At 41.3% G+C, this 17,662-nt stretch overlaps 1 protein-coding gene across 2 annotated transcripts in view; it reads right to left on the bottom strand.

Annotated features, from left to right (window-relative positions):
* The window catches only part of ccdc186 (coiled-coil domain-containing protein 186), a 37,041-nt gene that overhangs the window by 17,685 nt on the left and 1,694 nt on the right, over window positions 1–17,662 (bottom strand). Inside the window, exons 2-12 of one of the 2 annotated variants that reach the window (XM_071529851.1) lie at window positions 16,363–17,356; window positions 15,614–15,740; window positions 14,043–14,171; window positions 11,231–11,443; window positions 9,927–10,046; window positions 8,427–8,531; window positions 6,557–6,655; window positions 4,584–4,670; window positions 4,322–4,464; window positions 2,502–2,757; window positions 1,663–1,852 (exon numbers count right to left, since the gene is read on the bottom strand). In XM_071529851.1, the coding sequence (XP_071385952.1) occupies window positions 1,663–1,852; window positions 2,502–2,757; window positions 4,322–4,464; window positions 4,584–4,670; window positions 6,557–6,655; window positions 8,427–8,531; window positions 9,927–10,046; window positions 11,231–11,443; window positions 14,043–14,171; window positions 15,614–15,740; window positions 16,363–17,336 (2,443 nt within the window). In that variant the 5' untranslated portion in view covers window positions 17,337–17,356. Of the gene's footprint in view, window positions 1–1,662; window positions 1,853–2,501; window positions 2,758–4,321; window positions 4,465–4,583; window positions 4,671–6,556; window positions 6,656–8,426; window positions 8,532–9,926; window positions 10,047–11,230; window positions 11,444–13,006; window positions 13,081–14,042; window positions 14,172–15,613; window positions 15,741–16,362; window positions 17,357–17,662 lie in introns of those variants that run through there. The other variant, XM_071529852.1, reaches the window with a different exon arrangement.

Here is a 17,662-nt window from a genome sequence, read left to right as displayed (position 1 = left end):
AGTAACAAATTGTCAACTGACTCACCGGGAGAGATTAATTCCAATAATTCTACCTCCTCTGACAAAACACTGTTGAAGTTATTAGCTATACTGAGCATATTGCTTACAAAATAGCAACATTTTAGGGAATTAAATCATCGGTTTCTTTAATATTATAACATCAAGTACTTTTTGGATAATAGACATACTGTGTTTTCAAGTGAAACGGACAATACTGACTGGGATTATAACATACAAACATATCATACAAATGCATGCAAAAATAAGTGTGTGAATTGCTGCAACACAAATTAATAAATGCAGACACACACAGAGAGCTTCAAACATACGCTTCATTGCTTGATTCAACTCAATGAGTTGTACTGTGCAGCTCCCAGGTGTGAATGTGTCTACCTGAATAAATGTGATGCAGGACGCTGCTGAAAAAGAAGAGTGCATGCTCAGCAAACCTTCCCTGGATAAAGGCTTAAAAATGTCTATAATGTAGTCATGGAGTCTCACTGCAGCACGGGTGAATAATCACATGCTCTGCCAAGGAAAAACTCCTGCCTGTCCCGCATGCCAACTATGTGAAAATTAAAAGCTCCTCCATACAAGATAACGGCACTGAAACGCATGCCTTATGGTTATCGTGAGTGCCCAGAGAACGGAGGGCAGGCTGGCTCTTTAAAAATAAGCCTAGCATGAGAACAATAGCTCTCTAAGCCTCTGCACCTATCTGTTCGCTCCCCACTCCCTTGCTCCTATCCAGCCTGTATTCTCTCCTCTCAATCTGCACGTGTGACCTGACCTCAGTCATGAGTGGAGACCGTCTCAGCTTAGACAATCTACAATGAAAGCAGATGATGGGAACTGGGCAATCTATCGTCTTGACTTGTGGAAAATCCCAAATGGGTTTGGTTACATGAATGACGTAGTCTGAAAACACAATGGACACTTTACTAGGGTGGAGGATCGATGGAAAAGCAATGGCACTTTTTGATACCTTTCGGTTTAAAAAAAATACAATAGGGTAGATTTTTCTCTATGTAAAATTTGTACATATCTGCTTTTCTAAATAGAATCAGAGATGACATTGTAAGAATCTAACACTTTCTGCTACCTTTTGATCTTTAAACTAGAAATTGCAACAAAAAACATGGTACCAATAGGTTTCATATTTAGATACCCAAACTTGCACTTTGTTATCTTTTGTATAGAGCATCTGTTTGTGCTATTAGCTATTTGGAGACATCAAGGCTGACCGACCAATGTTCACAAACACACTGAAGAGCAGCCAAGAATCACTTTTTTTAAATCATTCTACATGACAAACCCTATAGACATAACTGATCAGAATTGAAATTGAGCAATCTTTAACAGATTGTATTTTGAAGGGTATGGCTCCACCTCCTCCAGCTCCAAGGCAAGACTGCAGCATGCTATTCGAGCACCCGACCCTACCCATCCAGGCAACCACTTGTTTGACGCCCAAACCTCAGGAAAACTGTTCTGCATCAGTGGCCACAACATTTGCCACTGCAGCGGTTTCTTCCCAAATGCAATCACCCTCCTCAACCAGCCCTTCTACGCCCCGCACCAGATCCTATACCACCAAGCATGCTCTCACGTGCCTTATCCTAACCACGATCAAGCTGCAGAAACATAAGAGGGTTTCCTAACCTTGTATTAGCTGTTTTGTCAGGTCCTTGATGTTGACAGCTTGCTTCCTTTTCTGAGTCACCAGCTCGTCCCTCAGCTCCTCCACCCGGGTTTTCAGATGGGCCAACTCCGTCTGCAGTGCTGCCCGCTCCTCCTGCAGGCCCTGCACCTCCTGCTGCCTCAGCACCTCCTCCTGCTTCAGCTGCTGTGACTGCAGGGTTGATGGAGGTGGGGACAAAAATGGGTGTAGGAATGGCAGTAACAGCCATGATGGACAGGTAAGCCAGTGTAATATTGATTGCTTGTTCCAACAACAAACGTCGGGCAAGTTGTGATTCAAGTGAAAAAAAATATTCTAATACTGAAATTTCCGGTCATTTTCTTGAATATCGAGACAGAAAATATCACTATTGAACAGTGAATCAAATTCAACAGGCATTGAATTTTATAGGTCAAAAAACTCAACTATTATGAGAGTGTAAAAAGAACAACATATCCACTCTACAGTACACTGGTTCCACTCAGGTTCAAGAGGGCAAAATAACTATTGGGAATCAAAGGAATTTTATCAGAGTGACAGTTGACCTGATTTGATTAAACTAAAATGAAATAAATGACTGTGTCTTTGATGACTGACTTCTGTCTTTGAAGTCAGAATAAAACTTTCAGAGAATTGGCCTTTTGATAGTCAGAACCTTATGACTTGCGTAAATGATTTCAGCAAGGCACTCTTTTTCAGTCTATTCTATTTAGTCATTACCCCCCGGTTAGTCTCACTGCTAGATCACATTTTTTAGACTGCATTTCATTGTATCAAGCCCATACTGTATTACTCTATGTGTGCTTCCCCAGCCTGTCACCTTGTCATCCAGCAGCCTGTTGGTCTCCTCCAGCCTAGCTTGGAGCTCTGCGGAGCTGCTGGTGAGCTGGTCCAGCTGAGCCTGTAGCCCGTTGCTCTCTGACTGCAGCTGGGCGTTCTTGCTGCTCAGCTTCTCAGTGAAGCCCAGTAGCTCGGCCTCGCGCTCCCTGCTGCCTTCCACGTCACGCTGGAGGTCGCCCATCTGGCTGGTCAAGCTGTCCACCTCCTCACGAAGAGACCCGACTTCCTGCTTGTCGCTGAGTGACAAAAACATGGCTCAAGTTCACCTTTTGGTTGACATGACAGTAACATTTAAATCAGTATTTATAGGTGACCACAGTACAATTGACTGTGCATTAACAAAGACAGCAACTCTCATGAGACAGAATGCCATTCATCTCGAGCTTCCCACTGTGTACATTTGAAATGCAGACCATTACACAACAATTACACAGAGGAATAGTACTAGATAAACAGGAAAATACATACAACATATCATCTGTAAAAAGGTATGTGACAGATTAGTGACACTAAAACCATGAATGTGAATTTTACATTTTATTGTGAATGTCATTTCAATTGTATAAAATGTATCGCAGAAATGACTAGTAATCCACAAAAATGAGCCATAATTGGTCACGATGGAAATCAGAACCTCTCTGGGCCAAAATATTAGAGGCACCAACTTATCTGCTTGTGACAACAACCGAAAATATTGGTGCCACCAGTGGAAAAAGAGCGGCATTTGATTTAACATAACTCAATTAGGGGCAGCGTCACCCACCCACGGCAGTCTAGCACACACAAAGCAGCATTTCAGCAGTAAGTGGAAAAGCAGAACTTGTTCTAGCAAGTCATCTGTACATCGCATGCATAGAACATAATCACCATTTATCCTTGCCATCCTGTGTGCTATATTTGTCCTTGGCCTATCTTTAAATGCTGTGATAAGGAACTTGAGAAAAAAAAGGCCACAAACTATATTACAGCCTTCCTAGTGCTATCAAAAATGGTGGTAATAGAGGTGCATCAGTCAGAGAATTGAGATTGGCCTGCAATGTTACACATGCAACACGAGGATGAACTTATTAAGCATATGACATCTCTTAAAATGTCCTGAGGTATTAGCAGGGCAAGGTCTAAATGTAAAAAGCTTAATGTGTGCTAATTTCCCAACCTATCCCTCTATTGTGTTCTTGATGAGACAAATCATTTAATCTGATACTCTTTTTTATTTATTTCATTATGGAGCATACTGCATTGTAAGGCTGCTTAAAATGCACTATACAATTTAACATGGCTCTCTACTATTGAAGAGTGGCAGTGTAACCCTATGTTAATATACTGTATGTCACCATGCAAATTTACAGTCAGCCAACCTACAAATGAAAAGTGATATCAGTGACATCCCAGCAATTCCAAGTCTCTAAATCCTTAGGGAGAGCCTTGAAAAAGTTTGACTGATCAATCCACCCATGTGACTGCTGCAGGCCGATGGATGGTACTGTAGTAAAAGGGCTTATCTGACAACAGCATACGGATGGTTCCATCTCCATTCTTTTATTCAAATATTCAAAGCTAGATATGGTCCGCTGACTGACCAAAGGTACGCTGATGACAACAACACTAGTGATTTTTTAGAGGACAGGCTGTTAATGCACTGGTAGCACTGCTCAGTACAGTGAGTATGCATGCAGTTTCTCTCCTCATTGATCTGGCACTTCAGTGTGTAGTAGTGTGTGTGTATGATTAGAGTTTCTGCTGCAGTGTGTCTGAGCTTGCGTGTGTAATGTACTATTACTACAGAGTGTGTGTCTTTACCGTTGATGCTGATCCTCGAGCTCAGTGATCTCTCCCAGCTTGTCCCTCTGTCGGCCGATCTCAGCCTTCTGCCTGTTAATGATCTCCCTATACTTGCTCAGCTCATCCTCCCAGCGTGGACGTTCCTCCTCCAGACACTTTAACTAAAGGGCACAAACACACACACATACACACTTATTCAGGTGAAGAAAGACACATGATGCTGATCTCATGTGTATGCACAAACACACACACAAGTACAGACGTTAGTTGTATGACACACCTTGGTGCGGAGGGTAGAGAGCTCATCCATGCTCTCTTTGTAACTCCTCTTCAGCTCATCCAGCTCTTTGGCCTTCACTCTGTGCACCTGCCAATCAAAAAAGTTCTATGTCACATCTTCATTCACCGTTATGTGTCTTGTTCAGAGTCTGCTCACATGAATGGGATCAAAGCAATTTAAATTTATAATGTTCCTCTCTTGGTCTGGGGTGATGGGTATAACAGGCTTCTGTTTCTGAACTCTGAACCCTCACTGTACCTAGGACTAAAAAGAACACCTTTTCACTACCAATACTGAGTACTAAAATTTAAGTTTGGGTCAATGCAATGTAAAAGCAATGCGATCCATTGCTTTTACTCAACAACTTACCCCTCAATCCCACTTCATGCGTGCAATGTGTTGCACTCCGAAGCAATTTCAAATGAAAAATCTTACAGCTGCATCATTTCATTGCAGATGTGTTGCAGTCGTTGAATTCATTCTGAACTGAATGTATACGTTGAAAATGCATGTGAAAATGAAACTGAATATTGTTTTATCCCATCTTTTTCTGTCACTAGCTAAAAAGGCTAAAAGTGAGGAGAAACTCAGTCACTAAGTCATACAACTACCCAGACATGTTTCTTTTGTTTGAATGAAAAGCATTGACCAGATCAGTGAAATGTCATACTGTTTGTGCATTGTAACCCACTTTCTGAATATATATGCATTAATGTCCAGACCTTGTTGCTGCTGAGTGGCAGACATGGAATGAACATGGACAGAGAAACTGGACAGAAGAACGGGACAGAAAAAGACTGAAGAAGAAATTTGGGGACTATGGGCAGTGATCTTAAAAGACTTTTTAAAGACGTTTTATGAGCTTAAGTATGGCTTATAAACTGTCAAAATGACTTAATAATCACATAAACAAAGAATTAAATTCAACTAACTTTCCTAAGTAGCCTCTAGCAGCCTACAGTATCTAAGATAGACAAAAAGCCAGTAGCAGAGATGCAGCCAAATATATTGTCCACTTCCTTCTCCCCATTTCAAGGTCAACAGAATAACAATGATGTGGGTATGGCAACGGAAACTCGTCCGCTATTTCATTTAATTTATTCATTACTCAGCTGCGTCAGAGTGATGTTAATAATGAGGCATATGTCACATAGGCATTTCATTCTTCAGCCGGGCAGCAATATCACCCACATCTGGGGTCCTAGATGGTAAACAATGTCCTAAATACAATCTGCCTGAAATATCCAAAATGGGCCTATAACATATATCGCGTCAGATTGCCACGGAAATGGGTCATTGGATAAATGAACCAGGCTGTGGAATGACGGCAGGAAATGGGTGATGTCTTTGGGGTTGTTGTTGAAATGCACAGCTTCATATTGATTATTTCTAGGCCATTTATTTTTAAAGTGTGATTCCCCTTAGAACTGGGCAGAGAGAAAAACAGGCCATTGTGTTTGGATTGAGTCCATTTCTGGGGCTGTGTGTGTCTGCCTGCAGTGCTTATGTGCCAGTTTGTTACTCATTCCTAGTTAAGCCAATAACACCTCTCAAACTGATGAAAACAACTGAAAATAAACCTTTTTACTAGAAGACTTGGCATCAAGACTATCAATAAAGAAGTGGATGATGGCCTGGCTAGTGTTAGAATTTGGAATTAATGGCAGACTCACATTATTGATGATCTGGTGATGACTGTCACAGAGCTAAAAATAGAATTTAACTTGCAAGTTGTGCAGACAATAAGTAGGCGTACCGACTATTCATGTTTATGGTATTGCTGCCTAGCTTCAAATTTTGGATAACCAAGATTAAAACTGGGTGGCCACTGGCAGCATTAGCCTTAACCTCTGTGTGTGTGTGTGTGTGTTTGTGTGTGAGAGTTAGTGAGTGAGTGAGTGAGTGACTGTGTGAGTGAGAGACGGCGCGAGAGAAAGTGTGCGTGTGTGTGTTTGTGTGCACGTTTATGATACCTCTAATTGGTCCGTTTGCTCCTGTTTGTGTTTCTCCAGCTCTCCTTTGGTCTCCCTCAGTTTGGCATCCAGCTCATTGGACTTGATCTCTTCTGACTCCTGGAAGACCGAGAGGGTAAAGATCTATTTAAAAACAAGAGGAATCTGACCTGCCTAATGTCCCACCATAACCACCATGATATATTGAACATAACCAATTATGCTAATTAGGTAATTACTTAAGCTCATTAATGCAATAATTAGCAAATATTTCTATGTCAATACACTTGTCTTCACATAACACATGGACAGTCTTAATATGAACTCTGCATATTAAGTTTTAAGTTAAAGTAGTTTTAAGAATTTTTTTCCTGCATTAATATGCATATTTATACAGCAATATATTTATACAATGATCAGATCATCTACTCATGGGGAACCTGTGGTGTAAGTATGAAGTTTCTACCATGTATTGTTCTTGAGTTACTGTGTTTACAAGAATGTGTCTACGCACAGACAGACGGTACCATGACGACATAACGTCCTGCACACCATGCACCATGGTGGCAGGACATACAAAAAACATAGATAAGATAGATAGACAGAGAAAGGGTGGAGCAGAGGAGTGGAAGGAATGAAGGAAAGAGCGTCAGACAGGGCGAGGAAGAGGGAAAATGAAGTGAAAGACTCAGACAGACAGGAATGAAGGAGAGAAAGGAATATATATGAAACAACGGTAACAGAGGGATTGACAAAGCGAAAAACAAGCATGAGAGAAAGAGAGAGATCAACAAGAAGGAGAGTAACTGAAGAGACAATCGGACACCAAAAGAGTTTCACATTATTTCCCCTCGAATGTTTTGTCTTACTTGACTTAGGCCCTTTGCTCCTCTAGGGAGCATAGGCCATTGACAAATGTCCTCCACTTCACAAATGAATGTTTTGTAACAGAGGTATATTTTTGTTTTGGGGGTATTTTGTCCACAATGTGATGTAGGTTTTACTTTCTTGTTTTGTCTCATAGTGCTGGCAATGTCCTCGCTGTGATGACCCACCACTGGTGAATGAATAGCCCCGATCAACACTTTCCACCACAGAGAGAAAAATCAGGCAGCTCTTTGCTACCATCTTAAGGTACAGAGGAATACTGCCAGAAGTGGAAACAATCCTTTAAAAAGTTGAGTATTCCTAACTGGTTATGGCTAAGCCTCTCTGCAAAGAGGTCCACAAAGGAGGGATTTCATCTGCCATTTTGCTTATAAAAAAAACATTAAAAAAAAACAAAACATTACATGCAAACAGTGGCTGAACATGTAAAGACCAATTGCAGCACTGCTTTGCCTGCTTTGCCTTTGTAAAGTAAATTAATTGGTATCAAAAGGTGCTCTTTGGTAGGAGGAATTGGACCTTTGAACAAAAAAGCAATGAAATCACTAATGCCAAGGGAACATTTTTAGGAGTATTTTTTTTTCACATTTTTGTCTTTATTTGATGGTTTTCAACAGAGAGAGACAGAAAACATTGGGAGAGGGAGAAGGGAATGACACGCAACAACGGTCAGAGGCGAGGTTTGAATCCAGGACACCATGGGTACGTGGTCTGATTTTTAGAATATTTCATTACTGGCTGAGCAGCCAGATAAATTAAATTTCCTTCTCTGACTATTTGGTGATTAGTTAATCAAGGAGTAGATTAAGTGTTTGTAGTGATTTGACAGAATTATGACAGGCACACAAGTTGGGACACTGCCAACAAGCACATGCATCTCTCCATCCCTCACTCACACACAAACTCAGACACACACAGTCTTTCTCTGACAAAGATATTCTCTGTTTGACTCACACCTATGGTCATGTACACACTAACACGTCTATGTCATACAAACACACACCTGGTATGTTCGGATCATGTCCTGGCAGTTCTTGCGGATCTGCTCGGTCTCTTCTTTGGCCTGGGCCAATTTGGATGTGGTGTCTCTCAGCTTGTCTTTAGTCTCCTGTGCACAGGCAAACACAACACACACCTCTGTAACGCACACTGGACTTCAGTGATCTATGGAATAGGTTTTCATTATGCCAACACTAAAACAACAAAGGCCAATCTTCAAAGCAAAGCCAGTATGAAACCAATACACTAGGTAGGCCTATGTCAAAAGTTGCGGTTTTGTGACTTTTTCCTTACAGAGCTGCATTTTTTCCCCCTTTGAACAGACAGATGCAAACATGTACAGACAGACGCACAAAGGTACACATACATCAACTACATTAACCATTACAAAGCAACCCCCTCCACCCCTCACTACACCCCCACCCCCCGCCCCCCCAAAAAAGAAGAAAAAATAAAGTAAAACAATAGTGGTTCAGCGCCTGCGGGCTTGAGCCACTAATGAGTTTCTGCTGTTATCTTTAGTGTGTCTATAATGAGTCCAAGTTGTGTATTTTCTTGGAGGCAATTTAAAACGACCCTGTTACACTTCCCAAAAAAAAAAAAAGAAAAACTAGATAAGTATTATTTTGTAATAGACAGTCACATTTTCAAAAATAACTGCAATGCCAAGTTAATGGTGATTTCCTTGCAGGGTCATTACTGTACCATCTACGGCCCATTTCATTCAGCCCCTGAATCATAAGCCACATCTAGTCATCTTTGTTATACAGCTGCAGTTGATAAAATGGCTAAAGGGGGATGTAATTTGTCTCCTGGAAATAGAATAAAGTTGAACAATATTGTATGAGAGGCCACTGACAAGAAGGATGCGTACAAAACATACTTCTTTTACAAACACAGCAGCCACAGTGTCAGTGCTAAACAAAGAAAATCAACATCTACATGATATCTTAGTATTTTGTTTCAAAGTGATGTAGGCTACAGTATATACATTAAGGCTGCAATGTCTTGCTGACATCAATCGCATCAGCAGTGTAAATGTGTTGATTTTGTATTTTCATAATCAGTGCGTCATTTTGTTTGAACATGGCTGCAGCAAGCCCAAATCCCAATTGTACAATAGCATCCAAAGCATGAGAATACTGTAAAAAGAAACTCAATAATATGGTGCTCTGTTCAGTGTCTTTTTTAGGATTATGTATACACTGGGACCATTCCAGTGGACTACACATAAGAAGGGTCAGAGTCAAGGAAATGTTTCCTTATGTTTTGCTTATGAATGCTTGTATTGAAAATTTTGATTTAAATTTTACTTTGCTCTCTTTTATGTAACTTTGATTGTATTTTGCTTTGTGAATTGTGGACTGTTTGGCTACAACTTCTATGTTTGTCCTGATGCTGCTTTCTTGGCTAGGTCTCCCATGAAAACAGGACCACTTGGTTAAATACAAGTTGAATAAAAATACATTGATGCATTTCTAATGTTTCAGTGCCGTTAACTTACCTTGTGGGCATCTGTCTCACTCTTGAGCTTGTTCTGGGCCCATTTGACTTTGATGAGCTGTGAGTTGATCTCCTCCTTGAACTTGTCCAGCTCTCGAGTCAACCTGCCAACCTCCCCTTCCTGAGAACACAGAGAGAGATGGGACACTCAGCTACAAGATAAGACAGGGTGTGAGGATACGGTGAGAGGCTTTTTGGTTCTCGCATCCTTGAAACATGTTCAGAATGACATTTCAGTTATACACTTAAACGTTCCAATAAGGCTCAAGGTTCAAGGTCTTTCGCTAAATTATCTAAATGTCTAATTATCTAAAAGTAAAATAAAGATGAGTGAATGTTAAGCTGAAAGGGAGATTCAGAGGAACATTAGATAGGGCCCTATAAAAGGGCCCTATAAAAGGTTTTTCCTTGTCCCCAGTCAAATTTCCTCTTTCCTTTGTTTGTTTATGTTGTTGATGTAGGCATACATGTATACTTTTCAAAATTTCTTTAACCAGTCCTGTCTCACCCTCTGATTCTGTTTTCTCTTCCTTGGAGATATACCGGTATCCGCCTGAACCCCTTGAACCCTGACAAAGATATCCTGACAAGGAAGAACCTCCCTGCACGTTTACTAAAAGCGATTTTTTATCAGGCATCTCACAACACACCAAAACCTTGATGCGGTCTAGTTTTGGAGTAGTGAGAAGCAGTTACCTATCATTATTTTGTAAACTTGCACTTTACTCTTTAATTTTCTTCTTAATGTTTCATGCTTCTATCTTGAACAGTTGTACAGATATCTGTGTGGACAGACACAGAGAAAAACACACATGCAAAGAAACATACAAATTTGTCTACAACAATGTCCACATACACAGGAGTTTCCCCACACTCAATGTGCTTTCTGTGAAGCATTGCAGCTGCTTGTGCATGAAATGTGCTATATAAATAAAGTTTGACTTGACACACATATGCCATATATAAACGCAGATTTGAATGCAACGGTATTTTCCACAAATCCCTGAGTGCTATTTAGAGGCCAAATATGGATGAAAAATATGTGTTCTGTCCAAGAACCTCTCTGGGGCTTTGTGTAAAAGACACTATGATAACATCAGCTGTATGGCTTGAAAATATTTACTTTATGTTGTGTTTTGTTGCCATTTCTTGTTAGATGAGGTGAAATGACAGCTTGACATTTCTTGATAGGTTAGGTAATTTTGACATTTTGAATTTTAGTTCCACATTTGTCCTTCAGTTTAGTTTGCTTGCTGTGCTCCTTGGTTGTTAACAACTCATTTTCAAACATTGACACAGTGTTACCTTAGCATCATGCAGCTGCTGCAGCCAGCCTTTCTCCTGGGCTAGCTGGTTTCCTCTGAGCGCCTGGCGGTCCACCTCCTTAGTGGCCTCCCTCAGCCTCTTCTCCAGCCCCTCCTTATCTCGTCGGAGGTCGAGGGCCTCCTTCTCCCCCCGCACATATTTCATCACCATGGCCTCCTTCTCCTGGCGTGCCTCATCACATTTCTTATTCACCTGGGGAGGATAGAGGGTAAAGAGGGTGGCTCCTTCATCATAGAGGTTTATATCTTTCTCCATACTGCAGTCCATGAGGTATAATACTGCAGTGATGCATCTGAAACGTAAAAGGATTGGAAGCAAGATGATCTCTGGGCAACGTTCCATTCTAAAGAGATGTTTCCTGTGTGGTTATTAAGTAAAAGGAGCCGATGCTACTCAGACCTGGCTAATGGATTTGTGAATGTTTGAGCACTAGGATACAAGGAGGGGAGCAGGCTTCTAGCACAGAGCCTTGGAGTGTGCAACACCAAAAAGGGAAAATCTTTAGAATTTCTCCCAAATACTTAACATTGCATGGTCCATATCAGATAAGATTTTGCTAGCTCTGGCGATTTCAACCATTCCAATAAGTCCATCAATTTTGTCAGTATAACTACAAACAAACCACTGATAAACAATGCCACAGTAGTTCTAAAAACATGTATCTATTGTTTGTTTATGTAACCTACCCTAACCATGTGATGGATGACTTCCCATGGAGCAAGTCAAACCCCTAGTTCCGGACACATCCAAACCTGGTCCTGGTCATGTTTATCGTTATGTTTTGGCTTTTTCCTGGCCCGTATCAATTCTTCCTTCTTCCACAACTATCTATTGATAAGATGGGGGGCTGGGCAAAAGCACTGCCAACTGACACAAGGCTTAGGAGCCAGGAAAACATTAGTAGCCACGACTGCAAACTCGGCCAGTACTTAGGCAGATGCAGCTGTCTGATTTTGGTAAGAAACAGAAATATGTTTGCAGTGATACCAAAAATGGCATTTGCATTGTGAAACCTGCTTAATACTTATACTGTTGATTAACTGTTTGCGGGGGTTTGTCCAAATTTTGCAGGATGTCTCACTGCTAACTGTCCGATAATGGATGCATTTAGCTTAAGGTTAAGAGTAGGATTTGAGGAGCATTTACTGCCAAGTATTTTTGTGCTGGCATTACTGAGATAATGACAGAAACAACAAAAACACAAAAATGTTCCCGACACACTAATGATCTAAAAAATGTGATGCATTTGCTGAGTGCCTATTAGTACAGTAGAAGAAGACTGTAGACAGAGTTGACTTTTTCACTGGCTGAATACCATGTCAATCTGTCTATATCAATGACAACCTCAGCCCAGCACTCTGAACAGAGGTAATGGACCAGTACACCTGCTTCATTGATAGCTCATTCTGAACCATGTTGGTTCACTGGTTTCCCCATTGCTCTTCACACCCGTGTGATCATTCCTCATGCCAATGAGATGCTTTTGTGCCATTTCTCTGTCTATCAGATAACACTTGTGTGTTCCAGTGCCGAGCCTGCACTGTTCCCTCTGGCAAGGTGGTGTTTGGGGAGCGTGTGAGAGAGAGAGAGAGAGAGAGAGAGAGACTTCATGACTGAGTATGAGAGAAGTGGTGCGTGTAATTCTGTGTCTGAGTGTATTAGTGAATGAAAGAGTGTACAAGTGACAGGGTGATACTCAAACTGACAAGTACTTCTTCACAAAGAGTTGTCTTGGGTGGTATCAAGTTTTCCTACCATCATATGACCAATTGTTTCAAACCTCTGGGGGAACAGCTGATCACGGCTGGGTCACAATCTTAACACAAGGGCTGATATTAAGGCCGGGCTAAAAAAAAATAAATAAAAAGAGATGACCGACTGCAAAATCTACTTTCTAAAGCTCATTGAACAGTGAAATTGAAAATTGTGAAGTGTGACAAAACTGTCAAGAGTGTGGTACCCTACATGTTTTCAGCCTGGTGTGCAAACTACGGATTGAAAAATGTGCTTGTCTCCACTATTCACTGAACAAGTGATTAGATCTGCAATAACAAGAGTTGAGTGTGCAAAGACCTTGAACGTTCTGCTCCTAGCTTTGAGCAAACTTCTTCTAAGGTATGGAGAGCTGTGCATAACTTATTTTAGCTATATAGTCAAAAATATTTCTTATCACCAGATGAATACAATGCAAACGTATTTGTGAGCTAATGATTCTGACTACATATACTGTAGCTGCAATATGTTAGAGAAATGTCTGTTGTTTCAACCATTTCAATTTAGTTTGTAGTGGGGCCTAAAAAAGTTGCACCGTTATCCTTGTATCAAGTATCTATTCAAATGAATGGGATAACACTTTACAGTGATATTTTAAACACTATTTATTTTATGACAGACTGTATTCCCCAAGTTCAGAATCATTTTAGTGTCTTCACGAAAGCTGCTGCCAAACAACTCAGATCTTTAATGTTTCTCAACTACCAGGATTGCATGCTTGCAATCTCATGTTTTATCAGATCAAATGTGAAATAATGTAAGCACACAAAGTTCAGGAGGATCCTGGCCTGGAACTGAAATTCAGTTTGCATTCCATCAATATAGAAATATAATTTTATACCAAATTCAGAGACTGGAAATTAATTTGTCCAATGTGTAAGGAAACATACCACAGCCTTGGGTTACCAATATAGATGTACTATAGCAGCCTAAAGCTGAGCACAGGCTATACATCCAAATCAGGGCCAAGCTGGGGTAAAACTATAGAGTGACCAGCTAGGCAAGGCCCTTGTTGTACCTGCTCCAGGCGGTAGGCCATCTCCTTCTGAATCTGCTGGATGGCACCCTTAGCTGACTGGTCCTGGTGAACTAGTTTGTCCCGCGACTCCTTCAGCTCTTTCAGAAGCTCCTCCACCCTGCCCTCCAACTGCAGACACAAACCACACACAGGGTAAGCAATGCGTCAGACAACATTTAAGCCTGGGCCACACCTGGCCCGACCTGCTACACAGGATGACACTTCAAAAGGTTGACATGCTTAATTTAGACAGCAGAGGAAGGGGAAGGCAAATTAGTATTGTTCTACCCCTCAACACTACAAATGCTTTAAACAAAGGAGAGCTGGTATGCCTCTGGCAAGGTAAACCTGAAATAATGATGACGGTATTTAACCTAAGTAGGTCTTCTTTTGCCGCCTTCTCTGAAATTCAACTGATCAGTGTCAACCTAATTGCTCAACGTTTCCCACAGTGCTTTATAGCCAAGCTTTATAGCCGCCTTGGCTATAAAGCCGCCTTGGCTATTGGTAACCCTTGGCTACCCTACCAGACCCTGTCCACCAGCTTGACTAAGGAATTTCCTGTGGGAAACATTATTATTCTAAAAAAGGTGATACAATGTCCACTATTAATGGCAAAGTGTCCACTGTCAATAGGACATTTAATCTGCAAATAGTGAAAACCATGAAGCCAAACATTCATTGGGCTTATATCATAACAAACCATCTTACACCTTGTAGCTTGCATTGAAAACAATGCTTAATCAAACAAACCCTGTTACCTACAACATACACATGACTCAATTATTTGTGCTATGGCAACAGTGATGCTAGAAGACACCCACTGAATAGAGCCTGACTTGACGCGTTTTGGAGTGGTGGCTAGTTGATAAGCCTTGTGAATGAAAGGCTAGGACACACACACAGAAAGGCCTGACATGCAAAAAAACGTTTGAACACACACACAGCTCTGACGAATGCATATAGCTTTTGACGCACATGTGGCCTGTTGGTTTCCAGTAATCAGGACTCTATGTCACCTCTCTTCTTCCAACCAGGCTGCTTTGTTTGATTTACTTTATTACTGCCTAAACAGGGCTAGCTGCTAGATTCAATTGAATAATAATGTCACTGTGACCTGTGCTGCTACACACCATTTGTCCTCTGGTTTAGCCTGTAATTGTAAAGTTAATTGAAACTCCTGTCTCTTAGAAGATAAAATTGGTCATTGGATTTTCTCTAAATGTACCCGCTTTATATTTAACTAGGCCTATATCCACATTACGTTATCTGAAATGTATCTTTTGTAGTCAGGAAACAATGACACATAGCATGCAATCTATCCATAGACATATCAGGAGGTGACAGATTAGACCACATCCCTATTTTTTTTTAGGCCAGGAGCCCTTAATACATTTTTGCCATGGATCCTAAAAGTGTAATTATACACCAGGGCCATTGAAACATACTTTTAAAAAGGCCCAAGAACAATTAGTGATTCCAACCTATAGCTTAAGATAAGACATTGGTTCAGACCAAGTGATGGTTTGTTCCCTAAACGAATCGAGTTGGCCAAAGAGAATGAGACTGACCTTTTTAATGGTGGATATGTACTGTTTTTCCGTCTCTGTCCTCCTCTTCAACTCCTCCCTCATGGTGTCTTTCTCTGAACAGATGCCCAGGATCAGCTCCTGGTGCCTCTTGTTCTCATCAAGCAACCTATACATGCACACACACACAAAATACTAATTCAGGCATAGTACATACAACATATTGAAGAATTCAGATTGTTGCTATGAAGGCCATAAGAAAAAAGTTGGGTACCATCAAAGATCTAGGAAAAGATACAGGCTATACCATCTGCAACACTAAGACCGCAAGACCAGTTTCATCACAGCAAAAAAGACTTTTAAGCCTTAGAACAATTATTCTCTTTTCCTAAAACTTGAGTCAAAATGGTAAGTGGCAAATAGGTAAATGCTTTAAATGAACTGAGCCATTACAATGCCTGTGAGCTCAGTACTGATCAAATAAGAGATGTGAAGTTTGATGATGGGATGAAGGTGGCCAAATACATCACCGGCTCCCAGCAGCAGGTGCACCAGGGACACGGATAACCCTGAAATACTATTAACTGGCATCACAGTGCAACACGATGTGTGCATAGAAGATTAAACTAAACATCTTCACAGTAAATTTTCTCTCTTCATCAGACTATTCAATATGGCTGTATGAACATAGCAAAATTTAAGAACAGTCAAAAGCATTCTACAAAGCTCTCATCTTGTTGTATTTCAAAGTTTTTGTACTGCTCTGTCCCTTCTTCAAAGTAATGGTCTACCTCTTAATAGCTTTCTCCTGCTGTGCATACTTGTACTGGACACACTTCTCAAAGACCACCATGCAGTCATCCTGGTCCGTGGGAAGGCCGTTGACAGGGGGGCTCCCTTTCCTGTTGCCTCCACCTCCACCCTCAGGCAGCTGGCAGGCCAGCAGCTCAGACTCTAGCTCATCCAGCAACGACTCCTGTGACAGCGAGCGCTGGATCTGGGAGATGAGCTTCCGGCTGCAATCTGTGTCATACGGGCTTGACAAGATGTTTGAGGGGACTGAGGTGTTGGCATTAGTTTGTGGGCTGGAAGCAACCGAGGGGCTAACAGTTTCTGAACTGGGGGTGGAAGGGCCGTTTGAGATCCCGGAGGTGGCTGTCGAGTCTGTAGGTGAGTGTTTGGAAGCGCTTTGGAGGGAAGAGAACGATGGACTTTCAACTGTTCCATTATCAACATCAGGCGAAGTCTCCATGGGGCATTGTTCATTTCTGTTTTGAGTATCGTTCACTACCTCCAAAGTCAATGAGGTTTCTATTGTCCCTACGAGAACAGAAGGAGAGCTTTCTAACACCTCATCCAAAGTGGCGATTGGGGCCACCAAAGCTCCACCAGTCTCATCTGAAAGACTAAGTGGAGGTCTGACATCTTCCATAGAAATTGTACTACTATCACAACTGGTATCAGAACCCAGCTCCCTCTCCTCTGCCTGTGTCTGACTGCATGTTTGAGCATTTGGCTCTGTCTGTGTGTCTATTTGAACATCTGCTGTTGCCTCTATCGATTCACTGTTAATATGCGCTTCATCTTCATCTGCTTTACTATACTGTTCTGCCTCATCTGCACTGTTGTGACAGATCTCTTCCTCTTCATGCATGTTAGATGTGCTGTTGCTGAGCTGGTTAATCTGGGGTGATCCCTCCAACACAGATGTAACCTCTGATTCTTCCATCATGTCTGTAAATGAGGCAGGGCCAGGCTGTTCCATGGTCCCTCTCAGCTCTGAATCTGACACAGAGAGAGAGGGAGACACAAACACAGAAGAGAGAAACAGTGTGGAAGATCAACCAAAACAGTTTGGGTTGGTATACACTTTGTAAAACGACAGTTTTCTACTATTCTCTTAAACAATGGTGATATGAACAGCATATCCTGTGACATTCTTGCCAGTCACCACTACAGAGTCCCTGTATTTAACTAGAATAGATAGAAATAGGTCTGTAAGTAGAATATCCAATGTTCCAAAATGCCACCTCAATAATAGTCACAATAATATGATTAATATTTCCTCATCTTAGTCCTCTGCTAACTGAC

The sequence above is a fragment of the Centroberyx affinis genome, unplaced genomic scaffold, assembly GCF_046629955.1.
Source record: "Centroberyx affinis isolate AG114_WGS23_722 - 3 ecotype Tasmania unplaced genomic scaffold, CSIRO-AGI_Caff_v1 ptg001843l_1, whole genome shotgun sequence".
Classification (NCBI taxonomy): domain Eukaryota; kingdom Metazoa; phylum Chordata; class Actinopteri; order Beryciformes; family Berycidae; genus Centroberyx; species Centroberyx affinis.
Note: the sequence above shows the minus strand (reverse complement) of the source record. Positions and strands in the feature narration are given on the sequence as shown.